Source organism: Molothrus aeneus, chromosome 32 (assembly GCF_037042795.1).
Source record: "Molothrus aeneus isolate 106 chromosome 32, BPBGC_Maene_1.0, whole genome shotgun sequence".
Lineage (NCBI taxonomy): Eukaryota > Metazoa > Chordata > Aves > Passeriformes > Icteridae > Molothrus > Molothrus aeneus.
Genome location: NC_089677.1, coordinates 2,705,553 through 2,731,896, shown reverse-complemented (window position 1 = coordinate 2,731,896; position 26,344 = coordinate 2,705,553). Strand labels below are relative to the sequence as shown.

Here is a 26,344-nt window from a genome sequence, read left to right as displayed (position 1 = left end):
AGTCCAGAAGAGGGAAGGATCTATGGGACTCTTTCTATGCCAGTGGCATACAGAACCTTATTGCTGGCATATTTTTGGCTGGTGGCACAGAGCCAAATGCTCATTCCATTTCCTCTACTCATCAGTAAAACTATGAAGTTCTCTATCAGAAACAGGTCTGGGAATGAACTCCACTTACTCAGCACCTGGACTGAGAAAAGCCAGTGGTGGTAGCTTGCTCACAGCAAGGTGGTGCTAGCGAAATCCCACCAATTCACTCTTACTACTTTGTTTCCAACCTTTTAGAAGGACACATCAAGTCTACACTTCCATGTAGTCCGTAGCAAACACTACAGGAAAATGCCAGAGTAAGGCAGATAATTTACATACTGAAAGAGTCACTAAGACAACCAAAGACGCCTGAAAATCGCTTTATTTGTTTGCAAGGTTGTGCGTTACAGCAAGCATAAGCTTAGCTACCATGGACAAAAGTCTGGAAGAACATTTCATGTTGACCATTGAGATACACAGTGAGTAGAACCCCCATCTGCAAACAACACGCTGTTTTTCTACAACATTGCTGAAACCTAGCATTCAGGAGTTACAGATCCTTGATATCCTTCTGGACGTCCCACAGTGTGTCCGCGCTCTTCCTCAGCTGGCTCACCTCATCGTCCTTCAGCTTTTGGTTGATGACACTCGTCAGGCCAGAGGAACTTAGGACAGAAGGAAGGCTCAAGAAGACCTCATTCTGAATGCCATACATGCCCTGTCACAAACAGAAGAGATCAGACACAGGCCTGTCATCACAGTTCTGTGGTTGGTTTATGTTGCAGAGCTCAAAAACCATCGTTTTACAACCTGCAGAAAAAATTTCAGCCACAATGAATTCAAGAAAATAAATAGTATAGAGCTGTTTCAGACCAAATGCCTGGCAATACCAAACAGCTGATGGCAGAAACCCCACTTTCAAACCTCTCTCTCACTTAGTTCTATACAGCAAGGAGCTGAAAAGATTCAGACACAGGATTAGGATTAGGACAGGCCAACAGAGGGAGCTCAGAGCCCTTGCTGCAGCAGAGGTTGGGGAGCTGGTACAGACCACATACAGCAGGTTACACCAGCTATAAAAGGACAATGGCTCTTGGAATCACAGCTGGGCCTCCAAGAACTCTTCCACTTTTACACTGATAACTTCCTTTCAAGGAATCTGCATATGCTACACATAGCAAAGCTTCACACAAAGGTAGTTCTGCACAGAGAACTTCCTTTTCAGCTCCATACTTGTGAAAAGAGGTCAGCCTAGAAGAAAGGGCAATAGTAAGCTGCCATTTGAAATTCAAAGTAGTATTTTACAAAGCTTCCTTCATTCAGCACCTTGCTAATAGAGGCTATTTAGCCTGTCCAGAACAAAAAAGAGCCAGAGTGTCCAATCAGCCCCCAATTCTTACCTTCACCAGAGTAGCAACTGAATGAACCCGGTATAGGTTCTTCAGGATGGTCTCACAGAGGTCAGCCACACTAAAGCCAATAGCCCAGTTTGTGTATCCCTTTAGTTTGATCACCTCGTAGGCACTAGGAAACATTGAAATACAACTTCATTAAGATGTCTTCAAGCAAGCCACTGCACATTACAAGTCTTAAAACCAGTCAATGTAAGCCATTTAAAAATTTTCAAACTCCTGAAACACACTGTACGTTTTGGAATTAAAATGTCCAAGTTATGTGTTTCAACATTAGAGGATAAAGCATAAAATCTGTATTATCCCCTATGCATAATAAAGAATCCTGTCGTTCTCATAGGATTAGCTGCAAACAAAATTAGCTCCCACCTAGGAAGAGATCCTAGCGTTAAGTAGAAAATGGCACCTATACCTGACAAGCTCTGTTTCAGTCAGAGGCACAATGGAATAGGCAAACATTTAGAGTCAAAGCACCACTACATCCTGAGGTTTTTAGCCAGCATCTGCACACACTTTATCCTAGTGAGTGTATACTCATTTCACAAGAGACTTAGCAACATGTAGTCAGCTGTACGCAAACTCTCCTGCATCCATGAACAGCATTTTCCCCAATTCCAACACTCTGCTCACAGAAACATGCTACTTTTTCTTGGGCTTGTGCCCTTTGAACAAAGTTACCTGTTGAAGAAGCTCCACGTGGGAAAACAAGCACTCACAGCTCAAGTGCTCCAGCACTTAAGTGGGTTTTTTATGCAATAACCTGTCTCCTTGGAGGGTAACAAATCTTACCAGCTGAAATCCTGCATTTCTGTGTTTAAAAAAGCAGCCCCACTCACTCAAGCAACACTCTACCTAAGAGGGCATGAAAGCTGCACCAGGAGAGACAGAGTGCACACAAACTGTTGTCAGCATGGCATCCATCCACATTATCCCTCAGATCATCATACCTTGCAACCACTTGCTTGTGGATCTCCTTCCAGTTCTCAGGATCTTTGTCAGTTCCCATGGCGGGGTTCAGCTCCTGGAGGGAAACCCCTGCCACGTTCACTCCACTCCAAACAGCCACTGCAAAAGAGGCAGGACATCAGTGCCAACAGCATGTGGCAACTCCCCCTCCACCTTTCCTAGCCAAAATAATTGGAAACAAAGGAGGAGCAGCCAGAACTACAGCAATGGCTGAGGCAGGTTTTACATTTTTATTTAGCTACAGTTAAATCTCAGAACTCTGGGAGTCAAACGTGAGACTGTTTTAGTACTGGCACTTAAACAAGTCACTTGTAACATGTGACAAGTCAGAGCCTGGAAGTTTCTGAAGTCAGAAACATCAAATTCTAGTAAAAAGGCATATTTTAGCTACCTGGCCTTTTAGAACTGATTTTACTCAAAATGGCAGCATTTGCAGTTTCACTAATCAGTAGTAGGATCAGCCTTCAAGAAGTCTGTTCTTATTTACACAAATAAGAGGGCAGCAATATGCAAACTTAGACTATCAAGACAGGAACATGCACCTCTCCCTGCATCCTGGAAGCTCAGAGGCAGGCTGAGTCTCTGTTTTTGGGAAGTAAGCAGGAATGTGGAGTTACTTCAAAGCAAAAGCAGCTGTGACAATGACACAGGATAAGCTCTGCATGTGCTCAGCCAAACTCTGCTTTCATTGGTATAGAGCTGGCTACAATAATTGCTGCTGTTGATCAGACACTGTACTTAGATCAAATGCAATGGGACAATGAAGAGGTGGCTCCCTTAGAAATACACAGCATGAAAATATAAAGTAGTAACAATGTACATAGATGTTCTGCTGCAGCATTTCAGATTTGGAATACATGAACTGAATTAGGACAGATAAATTTCTTTGATTTCTCATTTTAAAACTATCTTTGCTTTAAACAGCAAGGAGGAAAGTCACAAAATAAGGTAAGGGATAATTTTGTTAGCCTGGATATGGACTGCTAGAATAACAAGCTCAGCTAATGACCTAGCAAGTGCTGATACTGCTTTCAGAGAACTGTGCCAAAGGCTATGGAATTGTACTCCAAAAACTGAGGATAAAGAGAAGCAAGCTGCAGCCTTCATAACACAGCCTCACAAAACTGGCCTTTTCAGCTCAGGCTTCAATCGTACAGCCACAATCATATTTATTAAATGTAGGTGGATTTCCTGTACTTCTCTCAACTCTAATCTTCATAAAAATACAGCAAAGTACCAGTTACTTGAGCTCAGCTGCAGCCGTTCCTTTAGAATCCTGTAAGAAACCTCAGGCCTCAACCTCTGCTATGGTTTGGCTCATTCCCAGGGAGATCAGAACTGCTCCTTACCACTGGAATCACCGTGCTCTCCCAAGATCCAGCCATGGCAGCTGCTTGGATGGATCCCAAGTCTCTCGGACATCAGATAACGGAATCTGGCCGTGTCCAGATTGCAGCCACTTCCAATCACACGGTTTTTTGGCAGCCCACTCAGCTTCCATGTGATATAGGTTAATATATCCACTGAAAGGAAAAGCATGCAGGGCAAATGAAACTCCACTCACACCAAAAATGCTCCAAAAATTTCCTTACTGAGCGTAGTAGGGCAATCAGGAGGACTCAAAACACAGTCATGCTCACTGATCAAGGAAGTTTGGATCTGGCTATTTGGGGGATTAAAATGGATGCAGTGCTTGAAATTTTAAACAGTAGCTTGATGGGTCCTAAGAAAATTTGAGGAAGGTCTTTAGAGATTAGATTCCTACCAGCTAAAGTTGGACACACTTTTTTTTGATCACAGTTAAAGCCCTAGGGCATTCAGAACTGGGACTGATCTCATATGGCTAAAACATTCCAGCAATTTCCTGAATAATGCTCCCTTCCAGTTCACCATCACAACAACAGGTTAAACAATTTACAACCAAAAGTCTGAGATTTACATACTCTTTGTAGCTGGTAATTCCTTCAGTTTAATTTCTTAATTTGTGCACTAAGCACTTTCTACATCTACCACCTCTGCAGCATGAAAAGCCAGATGAGCAATGTGCTTTAGCTGCATTTGTTTCTAAAAATACAGTTTTAGGAAAAAACCCAGAGCTAGGTAGGGCAGACAGAAGGATGTGAGCAGAGAGCTCTAATTCACAGCTCAAAGCAACAGCAATAAGCAGGCTGCAGGAATTGACTCCAACTCTGAGGAGCCAGGCAGTTCTCAGGAGGGAACACATTTGTGTGCCCAGATCTGAAATGCATCATTTGCTCTGCTCAGGCACCAAGCACAGCTCACACCTCACCAGTGGCATGTTCCCTACAGCCTCAGCTGGGGCAGGGAAGGGCATCAAGGTTACACACCCAAAGCTCCTTCTCATGGGCTCACAACAACCTTCACTATGTAAGACTAGTGGACAAAACTCCACACACTGAGAAAACAAAGGATTATAAAAATAATTCTGAAAAAGCAACATGCAATTCTCCTCCTGCAGCTGCTCTGCTGGAGAGAAGTCAACAGGCTGAATTCAGCTTTGCTAGAACAAGAACAGCCTGATCTTTGTCTCAGTTTGGTTTTCAGGTAAGTGCTTAGAACTGCTGCAAGTCACTCTATTTGCTCAGAATACTGGCTGACTGTACGCCAGATCATCACTCATCCCCCAACAGAGCATGCAATGGTTCCACTCTGCTAGGTTTTCTTTAAAAGCAGTGTCACTTCATCACCACAGTTCTTCAGTAGAGGTTTCAGATGTTGAATTAAGCAAAGACAACCCTACAGGGACACCCAACAAAGCACACCAGAATATTTACAGTTACCTTTAGACATCCAAATATCCAAGCTGTCTCAGTGCAATGAGATACTTGCAAGTGAACAGACAAATATGCATAATTAACTCTTTTTCCTGTTTTAATTGAACTGTGGAGTACAGACAGCCCTTGTTTCACCATAGGCTTCAGCATGCAAATGCTTTTTTCTGAAAATATAGCCACAACTACAGGGCAAGTTCTTCATGCTGAAAAACAGCCCTATCCTATCCAGACACAAAAGCTTCCATTAGAGAGAAAAAATTTAAATTTCCTACTGCTTAAGCCAAAATATGCAAAGAACTTAACTATTTATCACGAAGCACTCTTCTAAAATGGACACGACAAGTTCTGAATAAAAAGATCATCAGAAAGTACAGAGTATTTGTCTGTACTGTCAGATGTCCACAAAAAGCTATTAAGTTCCAACAATTTGTATTTGAAGAGATTTTCTGAGAACTAACTAATGTTTTATCTTGTCAAACCAAATCTGTAAGTAATTAGGAGAGGAGAGCATTACCTGGGTTGGAAACCACCAGGATGATGCAGTTGGGGCTGTACTTGACAACCTGAGGAACGATGTTTTTGAAGACATTCACATTCCTCTGCACCAGGTTGAGGCGACTCTCTCCCTCCTGCTGACGGACTCCTGCAGTCAGCACCACGATCTTGGAGTTGGCAGTGACAGCATAGTCTAACCAGAGCACAGGGGAGAAGATACAGAGTGTGTTTAAAATAACTCCACTAATTCCAGTAGCATTGTGTTAATACAGGAGTTAGAGGGAGCTTCTGCATTCAAACCCAAAACCCAAAGCATCAGTTTGAAAGCCAGCAACATCTCCTAACATTGACCTGATATATCAATACCTGGGTGTTGAGAGTCCATTTAGCCATTCTGACTCTCATTTCCACTATGAAAAAAATACTATTTCTTCTACATAGAGTTTCACTAAAATCAATTTTACTAAACAAGCCCCAAATTGTTAAGAGATGTAAGAGAGCCCAGCTTAAGAGCCACTGCCATTATGGTATTCATCTGAACTCACCCCAACTCACACACTTCACCTTATTCAATGCCAAATTCTAAGAATTCTTTAGGACTGCACAACTAATTCTCCACTATTAAGCAAAGTCACAAAATATCAGTATTAAACCAAAGAAACTGAAGTGCACCTTTGTCTGCCACAATCTTGTGAGTGTGAAGGAACACGCTCCCATGCTGCAGGTCCATCATTTCTCCTTTTAGTCTGTCTTCCATAACATCAACCAGAGCAAGCTCATCACAAAGACCCTAAAAACAACAAAATGTGAAGTCAATGAAGCAGTTCACATGCATTTTAAAGTTAACCCAGAGCAGAGCTAAACTACATTTTAAAGTAACATGTTTCCCCCATCTGAAAGCATCTCTTCTCCAAATAAACCAGCACTATCTTGGTGTTCTGATGCATCTCATGAAGTCAGAGGCTACTATAGCACAGATTCACAAAACCCACTCAGACTTTCCAAAAAAGGTATAATTTGTGGAGACTTTGAGTGCACAGCCAACCCTTTGCTAGAAAAGCACTTCTTAATTTAGTTATTATCTTTGGAAAAAAGTTGCATCTTTCAGAGTTGTGGCAAACCCTCTAAATCTATCCAGCTAACGGGCCTGTTTTAAATATTTAAATATCTGAAAGAACACACCATCTAAAATAAGAATTCTCTTTCAACATACCATCAGTCAATTCATTTCACAAAAATATACAATGAGAACAGATCTCCTCAACGCTGAAATTGAGAGAAAAAGGATTCTTTAGCTATTTTTCTCTACAGGAGCTACTGTGTGATCAGATCTGTGAGAACAGATTTAGCTCCCATTTCTAAATCAGTATGGTAACACCAATGTCTCTAACTGAGCAGGAACTAAATAACTAACGTGGAAGTTTTAGAGTCATGCAAATTTGTACAGTTAATACCACACCAACAAACTGAAATCAGTATTAGAGCCAAGCATTTTGCACAAGTGAAACCCACATCATACTGGTTGGCAGTGGCTGAACATGAGCCAGCCCAGCTGGCCAAAAAGGCCAAAGGCATTCTGGCTGTATCAGAAACAGAGTGGCCAGCAGGACCAGGGCAGTGACTGTCCCCCTGGGCTTGGCACTGAGGCTACACCTCAAATCCTGTATTCCTTCACTACAAACATATTGAGGGGCTGGAGCGTGTCCAGAGAAGGGAACGGAGCTGGAGAATGGAGCTGGAGCATCAGGAGAGGCTGAAGGAGCTGGGGGGCTCAGCCTGGAGAAAAGGAGGCTCAGGGGAGCCCTACTGCTCTCCACAACCCCCTGACAGGAGGGGGCAGCCAGGTGGGGTTGGGCTCTGCTCCCAAGGAACAAGGGACAGGATACACCCTGTGCCAGGAGAGGTTTATATTGGATAGAAGGAAAAAATTCATCACCAGAAGGGTGGTAAGGCTGCCCAGAGAAGCTGTTGGGTCACAATCCTTTGATGTGTTTATAAAACTTTTAGATGTGGCACTTGGAGACACGCTCTGGGTTAACAGTTGGTCTCAATGATCATAAGAGATCTTTTCCAGCCCAAATGATTGTATTACATTATTATAATTCAGTTACAAGAACCAGATGGTTTTATTATGAAAACATTTTATACTGCAGCTTATAGTTGTGAAAGAGTAAAAGCAGAAACCTGACAGAAATAAACTCCATGTCATCATCCATGCTTGAAGAATTTAAAGCCAGTTCTTATTCTGAGTTTGGTGCATACTGTTCATTAACAGTAAAACTTTGTGCCTAGCTATCTGACAAGGCAGTTTGACCCTGCTTAGAGAAGTGCATTAAATGAATGCTGAATTGTGGTTCAATTTGTGGTAACATCACCTGGCTCCCCCACAGGTAACATCAAAAACAACTGATTTCAGACCATGACAGGCAACCATGTGCTTAAAAATCGTTATATATAAAAACCCACATGGAGCTATCACTGTTTTTCCATTAAATTTCTTCTTTACTTATTTGTTTTAAAAACTATTTGCCACTTTCACATCAGTTTCGCACTTAGTTTCATTGTGGCCTGTTCCTTCTGTCAGTTTTTCTTTGCTCACAGGGTTCATGAATATCAGCAAGTGAAAGGCCTTAATTTTTTTTTTTAATATAATTAAACATGCATTAAAACATGCATCCTCAGGGTAATTCACTGGAGGGTCATCTACAAACAAATTACAGTTGGTTTATTCATACAAGCAAGATTTTTCATCTGACTGTGAACTATCTGATTTAAGATCTGCCCCTGCAAGGGTGCAGGGCATATCTGTTGGTGCCTTCTTTTTAAAACAAAAAAAGTCTGCAGTTTCTACCTGTCTTTTCAAATTTAATGAATTCACAATATTCTCTAAAAACAAAGTGCAAAGTACAAGACATCCTCATTGATTAATAAGCCTTTACTTTGCTCAAAGACTGCACCATGAGATTTGACAAACATATCCCACAAACCAGCAGCAGGAAAAGTAATAATAACCTCCAAGTTCAGCCCTCTGTTTTTAGTTATTTAAAAACTAGCTAACACCTCTCTGGAAAAAAAAAAATAAAGTCATTTAAACAAGCAAAAAGGGCTTAAGAGAAATCAAGAAGCTGCTGAAGGGGATAGCAGTATTTTCAGCTACTAGAGCACATATTCTTTAAAAGAATAAAAGCAAACACTCTTGATTGCTATCCTATATTTCACCCAGATTTTTGCTCTGTCCCCATTCTTTGCCCAGCAGAGCTCCCTCACCAAGCAAACTCCAGCTTTGTTGGGGAAGAACAAAAAATTAAGAAGAGAATGAGAAGTGTGGTAGGGGCTGCAGAGTCATTCCTACCTACATTTTCCCAGCAGCCTGGAAAATCATTCTGCCTAATGAGACATTTACTGCTAAACAAAGACAGAAAAGTGAGAGAACAAGGAGAGGTTGAATGTGGAGGTCAGGCTTGTAGGTCACTGCTAGCTTACCCGAGCTGCTAATGATTCATTCCTGTGCCAACCTCCCAAATGTCCCACCTTTTCCTAAGAAAGGCAGTGCAGAGCACGACAGCACGCAGGCTTGGGGAGCACGCTGTCCTTGAGCCGTACCTTTCCAAGGACGCTGATAGCAGCGGCCATCCCAACCTGGCCAACCCCCACAACCGTGATCTTGTTGTTGGGGACCTTGGCTCCCTCTGCAATGGGGCTGATCAGCTGGTCCTTGACGGTGGCCATGGTGTTCTGTGAGTAGAGACGGAAAGATGTGGATCAGAGCAGGCCAGAGGGAGCTGAAGGCATTTTCTGAAGGGAGGAGTCACCTGCCACAGCCTACGTAAAGCAGCTCCGGGCACGCTGCCCTTGCTCGCGGGGCTCCTTCCAAGCCACGAGTCACCCCTCACCACCCACACAGCTCTAGGTGCCTGCCCTCCCTGTGCCCGGCCAGGGGCTGGCAGCACACCCCGCTACCGCCGTTCCCAGAGCCGCCCGCCAGAGGTGAAATTCCATCAGCGCTGCCGAGCCCTGGGCATTCACCTCTCGGCACACTGGGGCTCCGGGACGGGACTCCACGAGCCAGCCGGGCCGCAGGGAGCGGGCTGGGATTTCCCCGGCTCCTCTCCTCGGGCCCCCGAGGCTGCCCGAGGCCCAGGGCCGCGCCAGGGCAGTCAGGGGCCGCAGCGGCACCAGGGCGCCCTGAGCACAGCCGGGGACCAGCCCCGAGCCACCGCCCGGCCCCGGCCACCCCAAACCTGCGGGAGCGCAGCCCAGCTCGGGCCATCCTAGACCCCAACACTCGGAGCCCGTAGCCCGGCTCCGGCCACTCCAAACCCAAACCTCCGGGAACCGCCGCCCGGCTCCGGCCATTCCAGACCCCAACCTGAACCCTCGGGAGCCCGGCCCGGCTCCGGCCACCTCAGGCATCACCCGCTGGCCACGCAGGGATGCTCGGCGCGCGGCAAGGCCGAAGCACGGCGGGATCAAGTGATGGGCCGGCTGGGCGGCCATTCAGCACCCCGTGTCCCGGAGCGGGGTCTCCCCGTACGCACCGGGCAGCGGGAGCAGCGCAGAAGCGGCGAGGGGAGCGCGGAGCTCAGGCAGGGAGCGCTCCGGAACGGAAGGGGCGCGGGGCTCAGGCAACGAGCGCTCCGCAACAGAAGGCGAGCCGGAGCAGCTCGGGGAGAGCGGGGCTCGGGGCTCGGGGCTCAGGCAAAGACCGCTCCGCAGCGGAAGGGGCGGGCCCGGCGGCGCGGGCTGGGGGGAGGCGGCGGCCGCGCTCAATCCCCGCCAAGGACGGAGCCTCAAGGATGTCGCTGCTCCGCCCCGGTCCCGCAGTGGCGCAGGGCCGGCGCTGGTGGCCCGTCCCTGGAGCTGTGTCCCCGGGACACCGCTGGGCGCGCCGCCGGGAGCAGCGATGCTGCCGGGGCCGGGGGTGGCCGTGCGACACTGGTGGCCTCGGCAGCTCCTCTTCCACAGGGAACAACAGGGCTGTTGGTCCCTGGTGTCACAGAGCCGCAGGCTTGGCCAGAATCGCTGCAATCGATATAAAATATGGCAAAAGTAAAGCATTTTACCTGGTCTTTCGGGGAGAACTTGCTCAAGTTGGGGATGTCTCCTCAGTAAGGGGTATCTGATTTTTGCGCCCGCTGATTTCTGTCCCGGGCCTGACTCCGGTTGGATTTTTGGTGGCTGGACGAATCCCTCCTGGAGACACGGAGCGATGCCCCGGCAGGAATAAGGGAGGTAACCTGAGGCAGGCCAACAAAGAGTGTAACCTGAGCAGAGCCACCACCACTGCGCCTCCTCCCTCTCCCTCGGTCTCGGCCAGACCCAGCACACTCTTTCGCGATATCCTAGTAGGGCATCCCTTAAAGATGGTAATAAGCGTGAATGTAGTTCAACGCCTTGTTAAAGTAGGAAGCAAATCCGACACTGTAAGTAGCAATAAGAGTCAGATGATATTTTCCTTTTCCTCATACACGCAGAACACACAGACTGAAAATCTGGGTGTACAATCGGCCACTGCTGCTGAACGGAGAAGGAAGGTATTTCTTGGAATTCCTCCAGGACCAAAGCAAGCAAAATACAGGATAACAACAAACAGAGTTTGTTTCATCTAGTGATCTAACATTACATCTTTCTAGCCGTAAAGGAAGAAAGTAGAAGCACAACACTGAATGGTATGCAATTAGTTCCAGTGGGGAAGAAACCAGAAAGCTTTAGGTTCCCCATCACACATGATTTAGTCTCTCTCACAAGAGGGAAAACAGAACAGTGGATTCCAGAGTCCTCCCAAATAAGTCACTGGGTTAAATGGGACTAGGCAGAGAGCCCAGCCCTGCCTGCCTATGACTATGGCTGCCCTTTTTTTTATTCTGTTGCTGCGGCTGGTTTAAAGTTGTATCGATTGTTTTTTTCCAGATATTTTGCCAGGTTTAGTAATAACTGGATTAATTCCCCATGGCTCACCAAGCAGCCAAACAAATGATGGTGGGAGCATGGTGGTGAGCAAAGGATGAAACCTGCTTTTCTGGGCAGCAGATCAGTACAGATCCATGCTGGCTTTAAATCACTGTCTAACTGTGGCCTGCTTTGCTTCTACACATTTTTTTGCAAAAGGTCCCCTGCAGGGAAAGAAATGGGTTAAGCCATCCACATGACACTTCAGGTAGCAGCTTGCTGTAAGAAAATCAATTCAAGACTTTGAAATTACAGCTGCACTGGAAGCTGGAGGTAAATAATAATTACACAATGAAACGTAAGGGTCAGAAAAGCTGTCTTCTATAATCACAACAGGAACATGCACAGCTCAAATTTAAGGAAATAGGGAGGAAAGGAGATAAAAAGATTCTGGAGATATTAGGGAAGGACCAGAGGAAAGTTTTTAATTCCTGACCCATAACCAAGGTCCTTGTCCTGCCCGTGCCTGTTGTGAGGAACATTCACCACTGCATTGTGTCTTCTTTGGGCAGGATCCTTCTCTCTCCTTATGAACTTTCAACAATCAGTTATCACAGTAGCATTTGGAATTAGAGAGGGAAATGTACCATTCCTATTTGCAAGATATTAAAGCTTTAAAAGGCAGACAGTCCATTTACCACAGGTTACAAGAGCTCTTCTTATGATCAGGCTTCATTTTGCATGCAGTGCTAAAAGCACAGGGTATTTAATCCCCTACCTGAAGTCCTTTCAATCGAAATAGACAAGGTAGGAGCAAGACAGTGGGTAGGAGAAAGAAGCTTGTTCCCTTTTCCTGCTCTTAAATATTTACTTACTTATTGTTCCAGATGATGGAGGATTGAGGCACAGAGAGGTGAAAAGATCTCCCCAAGGTCACATGGAAAATCTCCTGGTGACAGGTCACAGTTTCAAAGTTCAGCTCCAGTTTGGCAACATTGGCATTTTTGATGCAGCGCAGTTCTCCAGAAAAACAAACCCTAATGTTAAGGGACACGGTGTAAATAAATTTGCCTGGTAACCTTCATACAATTACAACATATATTTTGTGCATACATTTTAATCACTTCAACTTTTGGGTTGTATACAAAGTATGTCAATAGATAAGTCTGAGATACTTCACTACTTCCATCTGTCCCATCACCTTCCCAAAATGAAAGTAGATAGGATTTCCCTGCTTTTTTTCCCCCCCCCAAAACTACCCTTAAACCTGATTTAAAAAAAGAGAGATCTCAATCGAAAATCTCTGTTCATGGTACCGTTTCACACAGCAGGATGCTGATGTTCTGATGGCCATGGTCTGATGATGGCTGTAGCCCTAAGTCATGAAGAGTTTAACCTAGGAAGGGAAGGAACCCTTACACCAGAGGATGGCATGTAGGGCTGATGGCAATGTGAAGATTTTCTCACTGTGTTAGACCTGGTGGATCTCATTCTTGCCCTACAGGATGAATGTTTTCTAAGCATTATTGCACGTGGATGTCATGGACGGAAAAGCATTAGATGTTCAGCTTTGCAGTTACAGAGAATTGATTTAATCTGCTGGAAATTGTTAAGTGCTGTCACATGCAATGCTGGCAGATGCTGAATTAAAATTCTGGTCCACCTATGTTAATTCTGTGCTTCTTCACCTGGATTTGCCATTTGGAGGAAAAATACATCACACAATAAAGAAAAATTATCTTGGAGTGGCAGCTTTGCAAGCTTCTTTTGCCCTGGTTTAGTTTGAAGGAACAGTTCCTTATTTTTGGCAGTGAGCCAACTTTCTGTTTAATTTTTGTTTAAAGATTAGACAGTGCAAACAGATAACACACTCATAATAAGTGCTTTAGAATGGAGTGAGTTAAAAAAAAACCAAGCAAACACATCATGAGCTTGAGGGCTATAGTGCAAAAGGAGTGAAATGTGATTATCTCATTTAATTAATATTTTTGATGCCAGAGGAAATAAATGGTGATAAGTTTTACAATTAGGTAAGTAATAGCACTCAGTTTGTAAGAACTAAACTTTGTTTATTTAATGAGCTCTGGCTCATTAAAAGGTTCAGGAAAACCTACAGCTGCTAAACAAAGTGACAAGACAGAAACGGGGCAAACAGTGCATATGCAAGCAAAAATATATGAAACTGAAATTACAGACAGACAATGATTTTTTTATCAATAGATGAATTTCCATACAATAAGGATGGGGTTTTCTTCCTCTGAACTGGTTAACTGTTCAGAAAACTTAGTAGTCCTAAGATTTTTATGTATGGATTTTGTGACTTTACCTGTATGTCTGAAAGAGTGAATATGACCTTGTCAGACTAACACCTCTCCAGACACAGATGCAAGGTCGTGTTCATACTGGAGAGTTTTTTACATCAGTGCAATCACCCCCTGTAACCACACACAGAGTGGGGCATATCTGGTATGTAGCACTTCAATTGATCTTTGATCTTTGATCTTTGTACAAAGATTTTTGTAGTAGTCCTGTACAGCACTAGTGTAATAGCAGTGAGGTAATAAGTAAGAGTTGCCTCCTGTAATACAATAGTACATCGTATTACAGTAGATTTTTCAGTAGTGCTTCACATAGAAACAGATCTTGTGCCTTTAATGACTTCTGAAGTAGTTCCACAGCTGTATACTTGCTACCTCTTTAGGAGCTGATTCCAGGTTTCCTTGTATGTGTGTTGTACTGGGAGAAGGAACTCCCAAGTTATGTTATTTGAACACCTATGTCTGGATATTGCTTACAGTGAATTTTGCTGGAGAACAGATTCACCACTCCCACCTAGACTTTTACTTACATGATCCCACAATTTACCTTGTTAAAAGTGATTCTGGAGACAGACTGAATACATTTTTGCCTGTTACACAGAAACCTGTCTGTGGTTTACATAAACCTCTGCAGAGCAGTCACGGCCTTGCAGCCACTGCCTTTGAAGCAGATTGCTGATGTTAAGGGTCAAGGCTGACTGACTGCCCTCCTGTTTGGGAAGCATCCAGTGCTATCTGAAGAACCTTTGCCATATTGCACTCTGGACCCTTAGCACTGCCATTCACAGAGCACAAGCTCTGTGGAAAGAGCTGTGGACACAGCTGAGCTTCCAGAAAGCATTATTATTTAACATTTCCCAGTAATGAGGGAGGTTTGTCTCCATTGATGCATCTGAGTCCTGCGTCTTGGGACAAGCTTTGCACTGTACACAGAAGGGACTTGTAGTGGCAGGGATTCCTTGATGGAATCTGGCAGAATTCCTTTAATCAGGTGGTGTGAGGGAACATCCTACCCTTGATGGTGTTGGATTCCTGGGGAGGGGGAAGAGAACTGTTGGCAAACGCAGTGTCAATCTCCATCCGAATGCTGGGAGGCTCCTGGAGTGTCCTCAGTCACAGCTTGTTTCACCTGACCCTGCAAATCTGTTCCTCTGGTTAGAGGGACTTAAAGGGGAGAAATCATTGCTGGAAGTAGGGACAGGTGCAAATTCTCTGTGAAGTAATGAGAGTTATGTTTACCAGCAGAGGTCCTAGAGGGTGATGCACAAAAGGTGAGGGAATATATCTGTGGACACATTTTGTGTCTCCTCCTTCCAACTATAACACATAGCTTAGACATTCAACCAATCAAGCTTCCACTTTGGTTTATAATGCTGTAGGCAAAGCCAACTGAGACAGGAACTTTAGGATTACTGCAACAAAAATCTTTGATTTGGATCTAACAGGTACCCACTTAAAATTTCTCTCCACAAAGAGAGCAGCCAAGGGTGATGTTTCCCAGCAGAGCTGAGTCCAAAGCTGAGCTCTGCGGGATCAGGCAAGCCTCAAAGGGCTGCCCTCCACCCCTGCTTATCCCTCAGATCCACAAGCTTCTCTAAGCTTTTCCTGAGCCATTTCAGCTCATTAAATCAGCAGGAAACTATCACTTTTATTTCCTTGAAGCAGTTTTTTTGTTCATTAGCCAACTGACTGGGCTTGGTGAAGTGCCCAGCGAATACCAGACACAGCTCAGGATGGTCCAGGACAAAGAAGCACGGAGAGTCCCTTTCCTGTGTGATGGCTGGGAAACACTAAATCAGTTCTCTGCCTCTCCTGTAACGTGAGTCTAAATTAAGCTTGTGCTCTGAGCTGCCTTTTAGAGAAGCTTACATTTCCACAGACTGCAGAAGTAGTGGGGGGTGTGAATTGGCTTCACTCAGCTCAATTTAGTGTCCGTGAATTCCTCTTCTGTGCCCGACGCTGTAATTCTGACACTTCTTATTAATAGTAACCCATGCAAGTAACATGTTGTAAATTGTCCTGAATCAGCCCCAGCACTGATATGAGCTACACTGGCTAGATAAGCACCACAATTTTTTTCCTTGACATGTGCCAGAGATTTACTGTGTAAATTGTACTCCCATAATCTCCATGTCATTGTAAACTTGCAGGCTAATGCTGAGACACATTCAGAAAGTCACAGGCTTCCTGCAATTTGTTGATTTGCTTTTTAGCATGTTAACGAAAGTAAGTAAAAATTTTTCCTGCCTGGATTTTAGTTTTATTGATTAGTACTTGGACTAGTAATTAAAATTAATACATTTAAAAGAATGCATGTTAGATTGCAGGGGCTTCCAGCTTCCAAAAGTGCAACTAGAAGTGGTTTATTTTAAAAGTTCTAAAAAATAGTAAAGCATTTTGCATGAAAACTATCCTGTAAGCAGGAAAAAACTGCATTTTGTGTGATCATGAATTGTCTTATTATTTTATAACTTCACTGTGGCTTCTCTGCCTGGCTGGGCTGGATCTATGCCTGAAAAATAGGGGCCCTTATCTGAGCTATTTTGAAAATTTCAGAGAACTGAAGACACACAATTAATAAACATTATGGGATAGGTGTAAAACCCCCCATTTTTTCCCAAGTCATCCCTGTAGTTACAGATTGGTGCTCTTCTCATCGCTGCCTTCACTGATCATCACACTCATGTATTTCTTCATCAGTGAGTAGATTAAAAGCCCTTTAAAATGATGAGATTTCCTAAACTTATTGTTTACTTTTGCTGGTGCATCCTGTAGTCATTCACTTCTGAAAACCTATTCCTCAATTAAATTGTTGAAAGTGTGATGCTGCTTAATACATTTCAAATTATACTGTGCCTGCCAACATTATATCACAAGTGATGTTCAATACCACTGCAGCTGCTGGAACTGCTTGGGGATGTGGCGCTCACCTTTCAAATCAAATAAACCCACAAAAGTAATTACATTCCACTCTCTTTCCAGTTGTTCCATTGCTGCACAAACATCATTAAACTGTCTTGCCCTATGATAGGAGATACACTTAGAGGGCATCTACAGCCCTACATCCTTCATGGAATGAAAGAACTTGACATCTGTCCCTGTTTGTACAAGGTAATTTTAATAGCCTTTAATGAAATAAACAAGTCTTTGCTCTCCTGACTTCCAGAGAGAAAGTGAATGAGCTGCATGAGCATGGATGATTTATGCTCATCAAGTGCTTATTCCTGTTCTCTTTGCACTCTCTCTCTCTGTCTCTCCCTCTAATTCTGCCCATGCTAGAACTCCCTCAGTGCTAGAAAGGATTTGGCAGTGCAGTTAGACTTTGAAAAGAGCTTCAGCCAGGAAGGCTTGTCTTTTAGAGCAATCTCCTCTTTCTGGGACAGTTTATGTCTCCTCTGCATAGAAAACCTGCTGAGATCAGCCCAGCCACCTTGGACACCTGACATGTGTCTAAGGGAACTGTTCCACTATGGTATCATTACATTGCTCCATATATTAAGTGTCACTGCTAACAGTGTGGTATTCTGACAAAATTCAAATTGATTTTAGCTGTAGCAGCAGCAGCACTTCTAAGAATCAGCCAGGGCTCTGCTTCATTTTTAGTAAATGACAAAAAAATACAGTTGTGACTTCTGGGAACATCTCAGTTGCCTTTTACTGTAGCATTTGTGAACTGTAATATTATCTAAATACCCAGTATAATATGTTGGCTATTAAAGGAATGCAGAAAGAGCCCTGCCCTCTTCTGTTTGTTTTTGCCATGAAAAATGCCTGTGGGCACTGGCCTTGGGCAGCCTTTGCTCCCATGGATGGTTCCTTGGCAAAGGAAAACACTTCATTGAAAGACCTGCCAGGCATGAGGCTGTGATTCTGAAACATCATGTGACAGAAGCCATCCAGAGCTTGCTCAGCAGTGAACTGTTGATCCAGGAATTTAGCTGGAGAAAGCACAGCACCTCACAGACATCTGCCATTCAGTGGCAGAATATCAGCACCTGACATGTGATCTGAGGGCAATATGACTAATCCTAAAATACAGGCTGAGAGGACAAAGTGATTGCAGGGCTGCTCACCTCCCAGTACAATTTTAGAGGGTTCTGGTCAGCTGGCTTAGGAAACTTTTCAATAGGGAATTATGAAAAGATGGATATACACTTTGATGATGGGATTTTTCTCATCTACCTTTAGATAAACAAAGCATACATTTAGAGTTGTCTGGTCATCTTAAGTGAAAGTAAAAAGACAAGTTATTTCAACTCATCTGTTCTAATCCACATGTCTGCCATGGAGGAAAAATGTGTTGATTCCTAAAAGTGCATTTTCTTTCCCTTCACTCTGAAAGTGAATTGTTGGAGGGAAAAGAAATTCGATTGATTTTCAGTCTGATTCAGTCAGAAAAGTGAGTAGGAATGTGTAGCAGGGGGAAAAAGAAGGTGGGGTCACTGTCTTGGGATTAGTCCTTCTTAGCTGAGCATAAGGCAGCCCCAGATCTGCACCTTCAGAGCAAGAGGAAGGTCATTCCTTCCAGCTGAGCAGCAGGGGCAGCAGGCATGTGCTCCTCTTGAACCCCTGCCAGCTGCAAAGGAGAATTACTGCAGCCAAAACAACTGCCAAGGTCAGTGACTGCTGTATATTTATAGCAGCACCGAGTGCCCAGGCTAACAAAGGAAAGGGAGCTGGGCTAGGAGTGCCACCTCCAGCTCAGGTTCCCTCTGCTGCCCGCCTGCTGCATGTCTGGTCTGCTGTTGGGATGAATTCTGTCATGATCTCCTTAGCAGATGTGAAAAATTGAATCAGGTCAGGTTACCATATCAATGGGACTCAGTGATCCTTGCGAAGACTGCTCTGTAATGCTGGGGTTGGCCAGTCCTTAAGGAACTGATGGCACCTCAGGCTGCAAAACAGACACTAGTGAAATCGGGAAAGAGAAATTCCAAGTGCTTCTGGCTGTTCAGGGCCTCAGACAGTGGCTCTGGGAATTTTATTTAGACCAGGGTGCTTCTTCGCTGCTGAAATGTCTTATTAGGTGTGATTTGGTGTTGCAAAAGGTTCTAGATATTTCTATCTTAAGCAGGAAATAACAGCAACATCCCTTATAAAAGTAATTGTGAAGTACATGAACCACTGAGGCCATTCAGTTATGTGATTAATTATGTGTGTCTCTGATGTTTACATTGTGCTGCCCTCACTGGCTCTGGGATAACCCACACCTATTGCAGCTATCTGGGTCAGGAAATAAAGGGTGCTTTCATATAAGCCCTTCTTTGCTGCCACTCCTCCTCAGAGCATGCAGAGCCTCCTGATTATTCTTATCCCTTTGCAGCTGGTATGAAGATTGAAAACCACAGTGGAGATGCCTAGCTTGCACTTATCTATGATTTCCTTCAGATAGAAAATGAAGATCAGAGCCATACAGTTGGATGGCTTTCTTGGAATCTGTTTTTATGAGAACTTTCATCCTCATATTTATGCTCTGGTACGATAAATTCTTTAGCTGGCCAGCTCAGAGTGTGCCAGGGTAATGTTTATTCTCCCAACTGGTGTTTTTTACTCTTTGCTCTACTTGTAGCTTCAACCTAAAAGCCAGTGGAAACTCAGACTGGAACAGGAAGTGTTACTGCTGATGGAGATTTAAAGTTTTTTAGGGGGAATGCCTCTGAGAAATTGACATGGCATTTTATGCTGTGGGATCACAGGATATGACTCAGGTTTCCAGGCACAATCATGGCACAAGCAGTGTTACATAATGGTGTCTCACTGTTACATCCATCTGCACCCTGCCCATCTTCTCCTCCTCCTAAGTTATGCTTTGCCCTGTTCTCAGAGAAATCTACCCTGTCCTGAATTCTGTGTCAGGGTAACATTTGTATGCTGTGCATACCCATCTCCAAAGTATTTGTAATGATCACAACTCTACTGATGATTTCTGTCATCCAGTTACTCTTTTGACCATGGAGCAGATTTTTATTTCACTCACAGTGTCAGTAATTTATATGAAAGGCCTGCCATATTTAATTATTCTTATAAACTCCAGATTTAAGTTCCCTTTGGTTCACCCTTCAAGCTCATCACTTTTCTGCCTGAAAAAGCCTTTGGAAACCTTACCTAAGCACTGACTGCTCTTTCTTTTCCCTCACACTTCAACTATTTTTCTTATCTGAAAGTGTATTTTTTTTTAATCTTGAATTGTGTCTATCCACTAGGTGCAGAAGAACATAAACCCAGGATATTTTATAGACTCTGTGGTCCAAAAGCACAAAGTTAGATTTGGAGCTTGAGGTTTCTTAAGGGAATAGAGCATTTTACAGCAGACATATAAACCAACAGCAAATAAATGGCTCCAGATAGGCTTGGCCATCTGCGAGACAGCAGGACCAAGGATCAGTATAAAAGGCTGTGTCAAGGTTTAGGGGTTGATCATTTATATGTAATTGGATTTGCTGCCAAATGAGGAAGAAAGCAGACTGTTATCATGAAGCAAAAATCCCTCAGGACCTCTGAAGCACTGCATGCATAATTAGCATTGTGCATGACAGCCTCTGTTACTATTTATTTCCTCTGTGTTTCATGGTCTAGCAAGAGAGATAAGTAAGAGAAGGGTGGTAATCATAGAATCAGAGCACAGAAAAGCCTCCAGCAGTCAGTAGCTTAGGGATGGAGTTTGCTGCTAAATCTGTCATTTGCTGGAATTCACAGGGCTGAATTCCTAAAGATTCTCTGACAAAGAGTCTCCAAAGCAATACCAGCTGTAGGATGGGACAGTGGTTAAACCTTGGGAAGATCTGACCACGTTGTTTCAGAATGAGCTCCAGATATAAAGCAGATAAATTTGGATCACTTCAGTTCTGGTATCCCAGCATGGAAAGTGCCTGGAACATTCAATTCAAGCTTATTCCTCAGAAAGAAAAATCTCATCTCATGTCCACATCTGCTTTGTAGTCATTTTACATTACAGGTAAAGAGAGGCATATAAAACAACTTGTTTTAAATTTTCTTAACAAGGCATCTCCACTAACACACCTTTGGAAGTAACCATTAGGCAAACCCAAAAGCCCTGGTGTAGCACAGTAACTGAAGGGATGTGATCACTACAGGCACTTGGAACTGCTCGCTGACACAAACAAACAATTCCAGTGCTTGTGTAGCTTCCAGCCCTTCTGGGAAGTAAATCCATGTTCCTTGGCTCACATGACCCCTCACAAAGACAAAGATCCCATTTCTGCAACCTTGTTGTCTAAGGGGCTTGTAAACTTCTTTACTTTGGGTAGTACTTAGCCTTATTTAGGTCATTTACCTCAATGGGAATCCTTGCTGTAGCCTTTGCCTGAAATGAATACAAGAAATTCCTTCAGCAGATGAAAAGCATTTCATAGCTAGTCAGTCTTGTATTTACTTCCTTAAAACAATTATAGTGTTGTTTAGACAAATAACTGCTAGTTTTCACAATTAAAGTAACTTGTCCCCTAATGTGTCAGTGTTTACATTTTGCCAGGAGCTATTCATTTAGATATTCTGCCAGTCAGGCAGAAATATGCTCCTAGGAATTTAAACCAGGAAATTCAAGAGGAAAAAGTAACTGCAGAAAGCAGTGCACTTCCTCTTCAGAGCCAGGGTTTGATGAATCCAGAAAAGGATTTCAAAGCAGCAACACAAAAAGAAATAGAAATTATCAACAGTGCTTAGAAGACACCACTGTCTATTCATGTATTTTGTTAGTACGATAGAATATCCAAAAGTATTAGTAATCCAGAAATATGTAAATCCAATTATTAAGTGCTTACAACTGACTTCTCTTTTCAATAGATGGTTCCACATACACAGCCACATGAGAATTGTGAGTAGACTCAGTCTTTTGTAACTGCAGTTTCTACAGGGTAGAATGAGAGCCTAAAGTACACATGAAATACAGCAGAGAAAAAAAAGAAAGTGGCATGCCATCATATTTTAATTTCCCCCGTCACTCAGGTCATGTCCCTGGTGTTGACCTGGTGGAGCTGGATCTTTTTTTCCCATGTAGAAAGTGAAACTTGGGTAAAAACCAAAAGAAATATATATGTATTTTAAATTCTATATGTATGTATTTTAAATTTTCTTCTTGAGATTTCTTCACATAGATACACAAGAGTTTTCTGTGAAAGCAAAGAGCTGGAGAAATGTTGAAATTTTCCCAGGAGCCTTATCAGCACATAAATTCTGAAGAGCCTTTGTGTTTCCCAAAGTCCACAGGGAATTTGCTTAGCTACTCCTCTCTGTGAACTAGGGCTACCCAGAAATATCAGCATTCTTTTTCCTGGAGATAACCTTTATCTCCCACACTTCAGAGGATGGCTGTAATTGCTCCGCTTGTTGGAGTCAACAGAACACCAGCCTGAAGTTGTTTGCCCCAAGCCCTGTCTCCTCCAGCAAACAGAGCAGGGCACCAACCTCTTCCTTCAGCACTCTGGACTAGAGCTGGGAGGGAAAAAAGCTTCAGTTCTCGTATCCCCCTCTCCAAGGCTGCTTGTTTTATTTTCTACCCTGCCTCCTAAAAGATATCACAGCTCCAAATATGACCATTTTTACAGGCCCTGCCTGTGGGTGACTGTCACTCTGTTATCTCTGGAAAACTACCAGTAACTCCTGGGCAGTTCAGTAGCAGATGAGGGAGGAGTTGGGTTCTCAAAACCACTGGCTGTTCACACACTCAGTGAAAAAGCACCAGAAGAGATGGGAATCTTTCATGCTTTCGTCCTGTGTGTAAAGTTATGAGTTTGCTTTCTTCATGGCTATCAAAGAGTCCATATGATAGAGATCTTTCATAAAACAGACTCCATTCCTTCTGCAGCATTTTTCAGCATGCATGGTCCTCAGAACAAGCTGGAAAGAAAGAATAGGCAGAATTTATCACTCCTGTCATCACAGGACAGCAACACAGACATTGCAGGGATGGAACAGGGAAGGTTTGGGCTGGCACACACGTACATAGGCAGAAGCATGTGGTATAAACTGGGTGTCTGGGGAGTACAAAGGAGGAAAAAAAAACATAGGGGGAAAATGTTTACTAGTCTGTTGATTAGTAAAAAAGCCAGACACAGCTTGTCTGTTTGTTCTTCAGCCGGAGCAGGGCTCTGGTGACACGGGGACAGGCGGATGTGCAGTGTCAGGGGGTCGGTGGGGGTGGAACCTGGAGGATGAGAGCAGGAGGTGTGGCTGATGTGTGAGGCTCTGTCCCCGATTAGCGCCCCAGCAGCGGGGCTCGGAGACCGAGTGAGCCTGAGAGAGAAGTGCGAGTGCCCTGTGCCGAGTGAAGGAGCCGGGCACAGGGGCTGTGCTTCACTGCTGGCACACGTGCCGGGACACCCCATGTGCCAGGACAGCCCATGAATTCAGCGCCCCCTCCAAGGCATATTCCTCTTGGCTGCTCCCTCTGCCAGCAAACGCTCCCCACGGGTTGGATCAGCGCCTCTCGTTTTCAGACTCAGCCAAATCTTTAGTTTCTGTTACCAAACCCATTCCCATTTTTTTCCTCATGTACTGGGTATGATGAATCCACTCAAGGACAGCCTGGCAAAGCTAAAAAAGTTTTAAGGATGGCAGAATGGTTGTCTGTGAAGACAGCAGACAGCTCTGCAGTCTGATGGTTTTGTATGCAAGAGGTTCACCCACCAAGAAGGAGCACAGCACAGGCAGCTGAAGAGAAGAATGACTCCAGCTAAGAGGGAACATTGGCAGATGGTACTTTACTCAATGTGCTTGGACACGTTGGGATCATATCGGAGGGGTTTCTGTTTGCATCATTTCTGCTCTCATTAAGACTTGATAGACTTTTTCTTCCCCTGTGCATTTAAATTTTTCTCCTCCTGGGTATTTCAAGACAGCAGTGATGAAAAAAGTAGAAAGTGTCGTGCAGTGGAAAACACCGGGGATGATTTAACTCACACGGTTTCTCAGGACCAGTTTAGAATAGGTTTTGCTACCAGTTACTCTCCTGCTACCTTAACAAAATTATCACCCCGAGGGGGGTTTTTGCTCTTCCTGAAAAAGAAAATTTCCTCTCTGCATTTCAAAGAAAAGCATTCAGCCCTTTCCCTGCCCCCAGGCTGTTTCCTGTGCAAACCCTTAGAATTTCATTTTCTTTTTGAACCAGCTACATTTGCATTTCACTGAGCCCTCTGAGGCATCTCTTTTGTTGGGGTGTGAGAGAGGGCTCTGCCGAAGACAGGACAAGCTGGGGTGCACATCTGGAGTTGCCTGATGGGGCCAGGACCCAAGCACAGTGACAACAGCAATGTCAGCCTTTCTCCCAGCCTGTGGCTCCTGTGGCAGCTGTTTTTCCATGCAGGCCGTGTATGTGCAGGTATGGATGCAGAGGTGGTCACACAGGGCTGTTACCCTGGGCTGTGACAGGTATGGAGAACTCAAGCTTGCAGTACCCTGCAGTTTCTGTATGGACAAGAAAACACTTGGAGCACTCTAATGTTGAAAACCCCCAATCCTGTTTAGGAGGTCAGGATGCCAGAACAACTGGAGTGCCTGATGGACCTGAGCCTGAATGTGAGGGCCTCCAGCATGAACATATATTTAGCAAGGTGAATTCTGACCAGCATCCTTGACTTAGGTTTTCACTGTACCGTGCCATCTGTCTGTGTGCACTGGATAAGCAGATTTTCTATCCCTCATGCAGCTCTAAGATAGATTCCCTTTCAGAAGTAAATTGAAAAAAAATAGCTGCCCTTGGGCATGGTGAGGTTTAGTGAGGTGAAATCATATCCATGATGGCCTGTGGTGGAAGAAATCCCTAAGTGGCACAGGAGAGGAAGGAGCAGAAGCAACCTGAGCTCTTTCTTTAATATGTCTGGCTGGCACACACTAGCATTGTGAAAAGCTTGTTAGTAATTCATATTTGCCTCTAGAGGCTTTATCTTTACTCCATTAGATTTTGATGCTGCTGTGCCAGTTGCAGGTAGATGGTGAAGCCTGCCAAGTGTACAAAAATAATTGGGAGGATCAGCACCATAGTAACCTGGTTTGCACCACAGCAGCCACAGGTGTGCATTCCATTTAACACTATTAGGAATCATCCTGCCACGAGGGGAGGTGATTTTAGACACTGACCTGGAAGCAGCACCCAGTGCCAGGGGAATGAGGGAGAGCCTGTTTCAGAGGCAGACGTGGGCTGAGATAAGTGGCAAAGCTGCAGCTTCAGATGTGGGCAGTGCCAAGTGAGGAGCTGGGATTCCATGTGTAGGATTCTGGTGTGGCCAGCCAGAGGCAGATTTACCTTGGTCTGTGGACTGAGGACACATGTGAGGTATGGATTGTGCTGATGTCCTCCCTCAGTTCCCTCTCCACAGCCTCTGAAGCTGGTTGGCCCTGCAGTGATAAGTGGGCTTGTTCTGGGAGCAGGTGCTGTGTAAGGCAGGGCTGTGCACCTGACAGAGGCTGGGCTGCATGGAGATGAACTCAGCAAAGCCCTTGTGCCCACATGGCTCTGCAAACCTCCTGAGCTGCCCCGGGCACAGCCACACCTCTGCTCTGACCCACATGCACAGCAGCTCATGAGCCAGGGCCAGAAGACTTCCCAGGAGGAAAAATCCTGGCATCATCTGTGTCACACCCACCATTAATACAGGAGGAGTATCAGGTTGGGAGCCAGCATTTGTCCAGAGAAGGGAATCTTAAACAAGATGATGCAAGACAAGCCCCAGAGATGCAACTGTACCTGGGGATGGATGAAAAGTTCCCTAATCAGGGGGCGATTATTGATAACCTGTTGCTGTGGCTTGAATGTGCCTTTGTATTGTCTGTCAGTGTTGAGTTTGTGAGGTCCCCAGGATGAGGTGAGAGATGAGGAATCTGACTCCATGTTCTCAGAAGGCTGATTTATTATTTTATGATATTGTATTATATAAAAGAATGCTATGCTAAAACTATACTAATGAAAGAGAAAGAATACAGACAGAAGGCTTAACAAGAATGATAATGAAAAACTTGTGACTGACTCCTCAGAGTCTGACTCAGCTGATGGTGATTGGTCATTAAATAAAAACAATTCACATGGAACCAATCAAACATGCACCTGTTGGTAAATGATCCCCAGGCCGCATTCCAAAGCAGCAAACACAGGAGAAGCAATCAGATAATTATTGTTTTCATTTCACTCTGAGGTTTTTCAGCTTCCCAGGAGAAGAAATCCTGGTGAAGGGATTTTTCTAGAAAATATGACAGTGACATGTCAGGGCTCCCCTTCTTCACAGCATCTGTGTTTCCATATGGGCTCCATGTGCTCATGCAAAAGTGCATATCCTGCAGAAGGATTTGACTCTTTAAATTGTGTTATTCCAGCCAGGCTCTTGTCCAGCCTTCCATAGCAGAAAATGTTTGCTATTACAAAGTGGGGAAAAAAATCAGGAAAGAAACCCCCCAGTATTACTGAGGCCAGACATTTTGGAGAGGAATA

The 26,344-nt window shown here is 44.3% G+C and overlaps 1 protein-coding gene across 2 annotated transcripts; it reads right to left on the bottom strand.

Moving 5' to 3' along the window:
- Positions 1-394: 394 nt before the first annotated feature.
- On the bottom strand, positions 395-10,951 carry LDHB (lactate dehydrogenase B). 2 transcript variants are annotated; one of them, XM_066568396.1, is made up of 8 exons: positions 10,762-10,951; positions 9,302-9,433; positions 6,371-6,488; positions 5,718-5,891; positions 3,758-3,931; positions 2,390-2,507; positions 1,431-1,554; positions 395-748 (listed from the first exon to the last, which is right to left on the bottom strand). In XM_066568396.1, the coding sequence occupies exons 2-8, from the start codon at positions 9,425-9,427 to the stop codon at positions 581-583; spliced, it is 1,002 nt and encodes a 333-aa protein (XP_066424493.1). In that variant the 5' UTR covers positions 9,428-9,433; positions 10,762-10,951; the 3' UTR covers positions 395-580. The 2 variants fall into 2 exon arrangements, with proteins under 2 accessions (XP_066424493.1, XP_066424492.1); XM_066568395.1 differs by lacking the exon at positions 10,762-10,951 and adding an exon at positions 10,237-10,418.
- Positions 10,952-26,344: the final 15,393 nt, after the last annotated feature.